General features: G+C 42.0%; 1 protein-coding gene across 2 annotated transcripts in view; it reads right to left on the minus strand.

Moving 5' to 3' along the window:
* Positions 1 to 11,965, minus strand: part of xpo4 (exportin 4) — a 230,709-nt gene that overhangs the window by 206,985 nt on the left and 11,759 nt on the right. For both annotated transcript variants that reach the window (XM_050049190.1, XM_050049189.1), the window contains exons 5-6: positions 7,704 to 7,820; positions 7,460 to 7,613 (exon numbers count right to left, since the gene is read on the minus strand). In XM_050049190.1, coding sequence (XP_049905147.1) covers positions 7,460 to 7,613; positions 7,704 to 7,820 — 271 coding nt within the window. The remainder of the gene's footprint in view (positions 1 to 7,459; positions 7,614 to 7,703; positions 7,821 to 11,965) is intronic.

An 11,965-nucleotide genomic window follows, 5' to 3' on the forward strand; every position in this document is an offset into this window, starting at 1 on the left:
ACACAGTCAGATTCCACCACTTTATCTTCATTAAGGAAATGTAAGTGTAAGTGTATGTAAAATGTAAGTCTGATAAATGATGACTAAACGGACAACACTGAATAAAACTTTTTTATTAACTTTATGGTTAACTTATTTACACTTTCCGCGCTCTGACTCAGGCTCTTCTTTTAAAGATAAACGTGCACCGTCTGCTACACATGCATTAATATCTCTACATCCACTGGATTAAAATGGAGGCGCTGTCTTTTATTTACCTGTTGCCATGGTGAATCGTGGAGTCGGAGCTCCATTGATGATGGCTTTTTATTGTCGGTTTAACTCAGAGTGAACATACTCAGAGTTGACTGAACTAACTCAGATCAGCTGTTCTGGAACCGGTAACTCAGAGTTTCCCATCTCAGGGTAAATCAACTCAGAGTTCAGGGATAGACTCAGAGTTTGTTGAACCTCCTACCTGGAATACCCCTCTGAAGTCTTACTGGTTGGTCAAGAGGAGTAACAGGTATAAAACAATACATTTCAACAGGCTTTCAACAATTGTGAACCACTGCAACTACGAGAGGTCCTTGTGCATACAGTCATAAATGTACACACAAGATATTAGGCCTACTGGTCCAGTAGTTTGCTTGATTAGCTGTGGCCGACAGATACACACACTCATACATGTGCACACACAACCAAATGCATGATCCCCTCCAGACTTATGCCTAGCAGAGATAACGAACATGTCTTTTTAAGTGAAAGATACATCTACTTTACTAAGTACTTTAAATCTCAGCAATCATGGTGCAAAGCACACGCACTTCTTTAATATCAAGGTGTTGGGTCCAAAAGAATCATCGATACTTAAGGTTAAAAAAGTTGTTGTCTTTCTCAATGTAATAAAGATTGTTTTTTAAAGAGAGCATTTTACAGTGTCGCAAGTCCTTGTGAAACAGTATCTAACTTTAAAATACATGCACCAACATTTCACCCATCTGCATGTCCCCTCCCATCTGTGTTTGGACAGCGGCAGTTGAAGATTCTCTGTGCAGGTCAGGGCCAAGACAAACATCCAGCATCAGCTTACACACTCCAAATCCTAACCTTAACCTGAGGGCCAAACTGCCTATAAATTGACCTACGAGCAGCTAATGAGAATACAGATAGGGCCGGGGCAAGTGTTAGGCTGACAGTCGTCTCTTCAGCACAAGAATAACTCATTACTGAAGGCTGGTTGGGGCGACTGTAACTCAGGGATAATTAATACCAGTTTTATTAAATCTCACTAAAAATAAGACAAAAAAATCTAAAAGCTGTTCTCGTCTTATGGCAAAGTATTTAACTACAAGTCAAGTAAGAGGCAGACGTTCAGCAGTACCGCCAGAATTACTGACTTGTTTGGGGGGACTGCTGGGGCCTAAAATGCCTGATTTCACTGGAGCATTTCTAAAAAGAATTGTGATGCATGTTGCCATTTTTTTTAGACACTTTATTTCCACCAGAAATCATGCATTTGGTCGTGTGTGCATGCATTTGTGTGTGTGTAGCCATCTGTCCGCAGCTAACCTTGCAAACTACTGGACCAATCAGCCTAATATTTTGTGTGCATGTATGTTCAAGAACCTCTCATGGTTGAAGTGATTCATGGTTGTTGAAAACCTGTTTAAAATCACTGTTTTAAATTCTCATTGACAACTGACTACTCACTCCTCTTGACCAGCCCCTAGGGGACCCAAGATTTTGGAAATCTGCTAGGCTGAAAACAACAAGCCCAGCCATCTGTTACAGGCCACATTTTGGCCTTTGTTGTGGCTCAAATACTGACATCCATAGACAAGTGTGATCTCATCTTGAATTGGAGCAGATTAATTTCATACCAGATATGTCAATTCTACTGGGCACAGCAGCTCCAGCAGCCACGGCTGCAACCAAGTTTTGGATGCAACAACTGAATTCACAAGGATTGTTTGAATTTTCGTCAACAGTCACACTCCCAACATCCTGGAGGGGCTGATTAAGACAACAGTGCCTTAATGGAAGAGGCGGCCATGGTTTATTCTGAAACAACTTGAGGTTTAGTGAGCTGATACACCATGAAATCTACACATTCCTCTCTAGTGAATAAAAGAACAGATGGGAGAGAACAAAATTGCTGCAGAACAAAGCCCCACTGGCTTTTATAGCAACACAAGTGGCACAGATTACTTTAGAGATTCCCTAACATACCGGATCCATCAAAACAAGGCAAAGAGGATCAAGATATGCAGACTGATCCAGCAGAGTGGAGGCAACACCGTTCGAAGGTGATCTATCTGTCAGCTCGGACAGCCATTTACAGCACCTGACTGCCGCCGCAGCCTCGAGGCCTGACCACGACCCCGAGCAGAGTCAAGCCCGGTGTGGAGTGACATGGTGTCGCACCGACGCCCATGAAGCGTGCCTCCACCAGATGACACCAGAGACGAAAGGGTCAGACGGCGGCGAGGACAGATGACATGCATGCCGCTCAGTTCGTCTGAGGGAGAAACGCTTTTTAAAAAAGGGTCTTTGAGCTGGTCAAGGAGCGTGTGTATTCGTGTGTGAAAGACGGCGGCTGTCAGCCACGCAATTAGAAGAGGCCCCTTGATACCCGTCCTGGCATACGTTTGCATCGCATCACACAAGCACAGGCGTGTTGTGACACTTGCAGACAGGCGGCCGCACTCACTCAGGCCTCCCAGTGGCCTTCATCAATCTGTTCTCCTTTTCAACAACAGTGCAGACACTTGTAGGCTGGGCATACACTCACATGTGCACAGAATTTCAAGGAGAATGCCACTTGATTTGAGAATTGATCTGCTATTTCTATGGCCTGAGACAATCAACATTGAGAAACCAGAGAACTGCAGCTGTATTTCCAGGCGCCTGGTAACCTGAGACCTCATTTTATTTATGAATTATCAGCTTCCTTTACTTCACAGTCATTCAAATTTACTTGATGATTTTGGAAAGGTATCTGCAGGTTGCAGAGGGCCACAAGTAAACATTTTTAATGTAACCGAACTGTGACAATTTGACCAATTTAAGATGGGGGAAAAAAGAACACTTTGATTACAGCTAACATGAAATGTACAGTGCAATAAGTTTAAGTACAAGCTTTAAAAAAGAAAAATAAAGATAAATGAACCTTATGTAACAATATCTATACATATTGAGGTATAGTTAATTGGTGGTACAGTATATTAATGGGGAATTCAACTGAAAAAGTATAAATGATCCACTGAAATATTATTAAATATTTCATCACTTGAATGCAAAAATTCTTCCATCCATAACTGTCATAAAGTGGTCATGCTCACTGAGCTTCTACCATCCCGTTGTCATTCCCACAGTCCTCACATAGTGCGACAGGCATAACATTCAACACAACAGTGGCAGCCTTTTGTATAAAATATAATATATGCAAGCGCTTTATAAACAATAGCATAGGCATACAATGGCAATAACAATCGTTCACCATCTCTGTTACATGGCGGCTGATCTCGTCCTCTGCTCTGAGGGTAAGGAGCTCTGTCACCTCATTGTTTTCCCAATTTGTGGACATTTCCCGCTGTTCTTCTTTTTTGAGTTAGCCGCTAACTGCTAGCAGCTACTTTCTAAATCTCTTGTGGTGGGTCCCATTTACACAGACATTGTTTCTGTGCTGTTAGTACCTCCAGTAGCGGCTTAAAAGCAAGACCAGTCTGACCCCCTATTCCGCGATTGTAGTTTTTATACAGAACAGTGAGGCGGCATAACGTAGTGAAATTCCTGCCTTGAAGAGGCAGTTTAAAAAGGGCTCTAATAACATGTGATTGAAATGGAGTTGTTGCGGTGAAGATTAGAAAAAAGGCTCATATTGTGGGGGAAAGTCAGTACATTTGTTACTTGACGATAACGTAAGTTGACCTAAATACCTCACAACTGACACCAGTGTGGACAACTGTACGGAAATTACGTCAAAACAAAATACAACACAGACTTTTGGTTTCACATGAGCTGCTGTCTCCTGAGTTAAAGTCTTGTTTTGTTTAACCCATCCACCTCTTCTCCATCCAGCCCTAAACTGACGTACTCTCAGCGTCAAGTATTTCCATGAACAGGTTTATATTGGAGTTACTTAAAAGCCCGGTATGTCTCATAATGAAACTAAAGGGTGCCTTTGGCGTCGATATCACATGCCGAGGGTGTGACAAAGCCACCTGTCTGAAATCACACATTGGAGCCGCCGCTGCTGTTGATTCTGCGCAAAAATGCCACGGTGGCATGAAGAGGGGACTTCGTAGAGGGCCTTTAGCACGATCTCTGTGTAAAAAGGGCTAATGTGTTTCAGCAGTTTGTCACTTACAGACGCTAAAGGGTGGGATGTGCAACCAGTGACAAATCTATCAACTTATTCAGACCATCGGGGAAAAGGTGCAAAATATAATTAGATATGTTTTATGGTTTACCTGTAAAATGAGAAAGTTTGCTATGGCTGGTGGGCTGTGTTTCGTGTAGGCTGGACTGTTTTAACATGGCTAACATATTTTAGTGTACTGTTGAGCTGTAAAATGAGGATGGTGTAACCTGCCTGCCATGTTTGAAACAGTCAGGCCAAACCAAAGCACCACCCTTTGGTAAAAACTGTTCTCATTTTACAGCTAAACAGTACACTAAATTTGTTTCTGAAAACATTTGGAAGTAAGTAACAGAATCTTGATTCATATTTGATCAGCGCTTACTTGTCTGATAGTTTAACCAAAGTTCACACACCTTCATTGAAGTGACTAACAGCTGTGTTACAAACTCCTCGGCTCTGATTAGTTGTTTTCCTTCATGTGCCATTAGAAGCGCTACGAGGCAATACAGTAGGAAGGAGAATTTCCCAACAAATTATCCGTCTCATGTGTATGTGGCAAAAGTTTTAGCAAATATTCCTATTTTAATTTTTTTTTTGAAAGTTACCAACTACAGTTTTAAATGTGTGATAGGCGCAATGCAAAGCAATTTACAGCAAGAAACTCCAGTAACTGCATTAATTATATTTAATATTCAGTATCCTGCTTTAACCTCAACCTGAAAGGTCCCTCACATGAAGAGTAACTGCTCTGGTGGCTTCAAATATTCAACCAACACTGAAATAATGTTGAACTGCAACAGCTAATACACACAGACACACACAGAGGACTTAAAAGTGCATCTTTGAGAACACATATCGAACCGAGCGTGCCAGGCATACCAAGGGGAGCCTCAACAAGCCAAGGCGGGGGTGGAGGGCCGCTGGAATGACACGGAGATGGACACACAGACACCTCTTTGAAAGTGATACATGGCCCTGGCTGGCAGCAAAGCGCCACTCCAGATCCCCTCAGACAGGCAGAGAGGATGCCAGGCTGGTAGGGATTTAGGCCGTAATGAGCCTGGACTGCGCACACACACACACACACACACACACACACACACAAAACACACTAAGTGCCTAAGTTTGCTCAACAATGCGGCCAACTGCAAAGATAATATGTATGTGTGCCTCCGACTACAAAGCAAAGCTGATGGTCACATATGCATTCCAGAGTATCACATATTTGTAGCATCACACACACGCATACACATTCAAACACACACACACTACAGGGACAATGCATACTGATCTACAAGAGAAGAAAAAAAAAACTCATGTATATTCACACAAATATGTGGACAAACACACAATGTCTTACAATTTGGAGTGCGATCCACTGACTGAACTTTGTAACCCCGACATGAACTATTTCTTTTAACCTAAAATCTGTTGCTTTTTCAAAGTCAAGAAGATTGAAGAAGAATTCTCTCTCTGCATCTGGATACTTATTTCCATTTTCCTAGACAAACCTTTTTACAACCTGGGTCTCATTTTTGTACTTTTAGCCATCAACATTGGGAGACACTTTATAATGAGCGATACAAGTGGTGCCATGATCAAATTACACACACATTTCATCACCTAAGTTACATTTAAGAAACATGGTGAGGACAACGCTGTGATTCTTCATCACACTTTGACTTAGAGGCCATACACATGCTGCATTTCTCGCACTCTAAAATCCACCCATGTCTATGGAGACGCGTGGCAGGCGCACTCAAAAGCCAGAGAGAAGCTGTCGCAGTGCACACGCTTTGCCAAGAGCCTATTTTATTTTCAGGGCCGTACGGCTGCGCTCTGAGATGAACAAAGTTCAACATTTAGTACGAAGCAGTGCGCACCACATGTCAAGCGACGAGGAACAACCAATCACAGTCAGCAGATATCTTACCACGGTAAATATGGAGAAGAAGCTGGTCATTTTAGTTTAGGGCTACCCAGAGCTTTATATCCATGGACAATATTTTCAACCTAATACACACTACAAAGCAACGCCAGGAAGATCAGCTCTGCACTCAGGATTTCTGGTAAGTAAGCTATCATACGGCGTTGGTTATGGTCGCTTAGACAGACAGATCCTGCCTCCGCACTCTTCAATTTCTAGTTCATTTGATCAGTGTGAACACTGTGTACCAAACCCTGGCATGGTATGCCGATCCGTGCCCAGGTCCGCCTGAAAGAGTGGTCACAAGTACAGTTTTTGTTCAGGTGTGAACACCAACTGCACCAAAAACATGGAAGTGGACTTCTATTTAATGCAACTACGAGGAGTTTTTAACCGGTCATTCTCAATTTATAACTGATGCCTTCATATCAGACGGCAGTGCAGCCCGACGCGGCAAGACTAAGATCTGGCATTGTGGCCATCTTCGAACCTGAAAGCTCAGTCCCCGAAAGCAGCAGCTCCTCGACAAGGAGGGCAACCACTGGCCCCCGCTGATGACGGGCAATGTCGGGCATGCTGATGACGCAAGTGTACTCAAGTACGTAACATTACTAATGTGAAAGCTAACTGGCAAAGGAAGTGGACCAAATATAAAAACATCCTTATTTACTCTAACAAGTTAAAGAGTCTGCAAAATGAAAATTCCTCTTGACTTCAGCTTATATTGACTTACAAATATGTTGTAGGATAATGTTTGGGTAAAAAAGTTAAAACTATCCAGATCTTCTTCTGTTGCTTACATAACTGAATTCTGTTGGAAAATGGAGTGTAGCAGTGTCATGGTGCCAGTTTTTACCAATTAAAGTGCTGAATAAAATCTCTCAAACCAATAAAAGTTGATGGCTAAAACTACAAACATAAAACCACTGGGGTTGTCTTGAGTTTTATTCTGTGCCCAGCTTGGCGTAATTACTCTGTAAATTCTCTTTAAGAATAATAAATATTCCAATGTGTGAAACAGCAAGCCATAAACTGCCCTTATTGTGTAGTTATGTTGGTAACTGACCTGTTTTTCCTCGCCATACTTTTGCCAAATTTATCCAATCGTTTGAGAAGATCATCAAATTTAAAATCCTGACCTTCTGAGGTGAAAGACTCCCCACCAGGCTGCGACAAAGAAAGGATATGATTGGGTGGCAGGAAGTTCCAGCAGAGGACCTGGTTGGCCAGAGCCAGGTAGCGCTGGAAGACAGACGACATTTGGGCGTTGAGGTTTTCTCTGCGGCTGAACTCCTGCAGCACCTGCATGGTTAACATGAAGATCTGACGCAGGCCCTCTTCCTGTAGGAAGAAGGATGAAATGAGGATTAAAAGCATACAGTATTACCAGCGTGTAAAAACACTGACCAGGAAGTGAGGCTGTGAACAAACCTGGAACAGACGCTTGCAGCTGCCGTGAAACTCCATGCTGAGGCCGATGCTGCTGGTCTTACTGGAGCTGGAGAACTCGCTGAGCAGAGCAGTCAGGATGGAGCAGGCCAGTGTTTGCTGCAGCAGAGAGGGGTGTGTGATCATACGGGTCAAATGTTACACAAAGAGTTACACTGAGGTCAAACTAGAGCAAGGATCATCAGTCAAGACCTAAAAAGGAGGCTTCATGTGGAAAAACTGGCACTCAGCCCCAACTCTATACTACACAACAATTCTAAGCAAGTTTTCAATGTGTGTGCGTCACACTGGAAAAACTACAAAATTAAAAGTAAGTACACTGAAAAGAAAAAGTCAGTGCTCAGCTTGATTTTTGAGTGTGCTGTTGGTGTGTAATGTTGCTCCACAATGCAACGCACAAAGGAAACGAAGCAGCTGCAAACCATTAAAACAAGTTGTGGTTGGTGGTGAGACAGCTCAGTGAAGGTCTGAGAAAACAAAAACAAGTATGAAATCTCTGGAACAACATTTTGTTTTCTCTTGTGTGAGGATTACTTGGTGGTGATGTTCGGAGTTACAGTGAAATCGACTTCTGTTAGAGCACATGTTGCATCATTTCCTGTACAAATTAGTGAAGTATATCGATTTTCTTTGTGCAACAACGTCAAAGGTATACCAGAGGATGCCGTGCACTGTATTCTGTTAAATCAATCATTTATTTGTTAGATGAAGTGATACAAGGTACAGCTCCTTCATCTTCTGTGTCTTCCTACATTGTTGGCTGCCACTTTATAATCGTCCATGTTTCCGGATGGCTCTGGTAATCCATGGATTCTGGCTGTGGACTGATTTAACTATAGTTTTGGGTAGAGTTGCTTCTGTTCTACAAATTAAATCCACCACAGACTCGCTTCATCCATTGATGTCATCAGTGACGTTGATGCTGGTGTCCTGGAACATGCTCCAGGCTCCGTTTGGCTCCTTCTCTCACATCTTTGGGGGCATTCATCACAGTTTGTCTACATAATTTGACCTCATTTGACTCCTCTCTGCAGCTGCCTCTGAAAGGTGTGTTGCAATGATCCAGTGTGTTCATTCTCCGTGGCGCAGGATGAACAGGAACAGGACAGCACCTCACATTCCCACTGTCACAGTATCGCCATAAAGCACACCTCTTCTTCTCTCGGTCGGCATATAGAAAAAAAGTCACCTGGTCAAGTGGTGCTGTCCAGTATTCTAGGATTCAAAAGGTCCTGACATCCCGTTGGAAACTGATGCAGCACGAACATTGACCAGTTTATTATCCAACGCCTCTGCAATGACTAACAGGATACTAGCTCAGCTGGTGCCCATTTCTTCTCCATCTTTTCCTTGATATTTACATTTGAAAGCCGCAACCTGGCCAGCCAGCAGTCGTCAGAAGACTTCACAGACTGGTGAGTTGACTTCCACATCCCGATGAGCAACCTGCATTACACACTACCACCACCACCACCACCACCCAACGCCAACCAAAAAAAAGCGCTGCTACCATCGGCAAAACAGACATAAGAGCATAAATTTAGCACATGTTTAGCAGAGCTGACAGAGAGGCGACTGGAAACATCCATGCCTACATCATACTGTTGGTATGTAGTATGGAATCAGGACACAGCATAGATATATTTCTGTTCTGGTGCACAACTCCTAACCTATTCATGGATAATACCATTAATACAGGACTGAATATCAAAATATCACCTCTCATCAAGAATACAACTAGTCCTTGAAGGAACAAGAGTAAAACCATCAGAGTTCACTGAAGTTATCATAGAACAGTGGTCACATATGTAAATCACAATATAATCTAATCTATGACTGGTGGTTTGTGATTTGTCCCTTTAAATCCTCACACTGGTGAAGCTGAAACCACAAAGAGCATCATATATTTAGCATTTTTTCTCGATAAATCACTCATCAATTGATTGTTTTTATTTCGATTGGACTAATAGTTTTTAATAAGTAGTTACTTTTAACATCAGGCAGATAAAAATTTGCCATCTTGGTGAACTACAGCCCCTCCTCCAGCGTTTGTCTGTTGATTACAGAGCATCTTCTCACCACAACCAGCTGACTCACTCAGATTAAACACTTAATTTAAACTAGGACGTCCAAAATGGATGCATGGTGTTTTATAGTACAGTTTGTAATTGTAAATGGATTGTAAGTGGATTTGCCCTCTGTGGTCCAGATTCTAAATGAAGTTTTGGGGGGCAGTAATTGTTGAATTTTTTTCCAAACAAAAACTGCATTAAATGACACCACTGATCACTTTCTCTTATCACGTTTTTTCCATCATTATCAGTGAAATCACCTGCTCTCAGCCCTCCACGGCACACAGTTGTCCCCTATCTAGTTCAGTGTTTGGTTAGCTAAACAAATGAAATAGTGCCATCTACAGGACTAACATGTGGCTGTTTTATAATACAGAGCAGCACTGAGACAAAGTCATGCCAATATAGTTTTGTAAACACAATCATTTTGCCTTTATGCAGCAAAGCTTCATCAGTGTGCCGAGTCAAACACATCTTATGTATTGAACTATGACAGCTCACAGCACCAAACACAAGAAACACGTCAAAATGAAAAAATGTGCTTTGATAAATTCACATAAAATTGATTTAAGTGCATGAGCAAAGAAAACAGGCACTTGATATTTAACTTTCTTCTGACCACAGGAACACGCCTGGAGCTTTTTTTCCCTCCCCAGTACGGCCTTTGTTCCATTTTTTATTTTCAGACTGGGCTCTCTGTAATCTGAGCCAGATCCCATGCAGGTCTGTAACCAGGGCACAAATGTGGTCCATCAAGTCACAAATAAAATAAACACGATCAAAGCTTTAGCCCAGTTCTGTTAACAAGCGCTCCTCTCATGCTGTGAATACACCAGACCAGTTGTGCCATTTATCTACAACTGTGTTTGGGTGTGTTTGTCTTCAGGGACAATAAGAACAGGACTGAATAGAGATAGGATCAGAACTAAATTTGTGACATGTCATTATTTGTGTTACTCTTCACCTATTTGGAAAAAAAATTACAAATGTGTTGTTTCACAGCGACAAACACTGATGATGGTCAAATTCACAATTTTTGTACATGAGTGTTCAGAGGTAGTAGAGGTAGAGATGGTTCACAAAATAGTGACATATTGCCAAAAAAATGCACTCCCATGCTTTGTTTGGATTAGTGCATGAGGTTTTCCTGGGTTTTTATAAACTAGGAAATTAATGAAAAAAGGCGAAAATTGTATTTACTTATTAATCGTTTTACTAATATTTTTATTTTTTTTTAATTTTGTGCCTATGTTAAATCTTGGAAAGCTGCTTAAAAGTCACGCTTATNTATACACAGTCAGTTATAACCTATGACAGATGGCAGCCAGCATGCCTCCATTCCTGCCTGCTTCTCCAGGAGAAGCAGGCAGGAATACCAACACAGAAGCTAAGCAATGTCCTGATTTGGAAGGGGGCAGCAACAAAATATATTTTAGTCACCTAAAAAAAGTCCCATTGAAAAAAATGAAAATCAATATAATTTGAAGTGTACCCCATATTGAAAACATTTTCACCCGTTCACCTTGCCGCAGACGATTCCCAATCAGTTCTCCATCTATGCTCTCATCAAAGCCACCAGACTCTAGAGCTGGGTTGAAAAAATCGATTCGAATCGATTTTCCTTTAAATGGCACAATATCGATTCATTAATTAAAAAATCGATCTTTTACTATAACTATTTATTTTCCTCCGTGGACGTGTTGTACAGCCGGTAGCAGACTGCAACAGCCTGCAGTACTATCAACCCAGGTAGTCTCAGTCTCAGCATTTAGCACCTGAGGTCATGGCGAGAAATCTCGCTAGACGGCCGGACACTGAATGAAGACAGAGCAGCAAACAATGGTGGGAGCGTGTCCACTGAAGGCATGGGTCTACGGTGCCTTTTTCTCACTCGCATTTTCCCCTAAAAATATAACGCTAATAATGTACGCAAGTTTATTAAATGCACATCAGTTTCACAGAAAAGATTAAGAAATACCACTAAGCATCAACACACTGCTAACTGTCGCCTCAGTTTGTACCTCATACAGATCTGCCTTTAAAGTTAAAGGGCCAGTGTGTAAAATGGGTTGAAAACAGTGACATCAGTGGTCAAATTCTAGATTGCAGGGCTCACTCGCTCACCCCTCCCGTCGGGTAAATGACAGTGGCCTCGTAGGGACAAAAAGCCTT

This window comes from Epinephelus moara, chromosome 7 (genome assembly GCF_006386435.1).
Source record: "Epinephelus moara isolate mb chromosome 7, YSFRI_EMoa_1.0, whole genome shotgun sequence".
Classification (NCBI taxonomy): Eukaryota; Metazoa; Chordata; class Actinopteri; order Perciformes; family Serranidae; genus Epinephelus; species Epinephelus moara.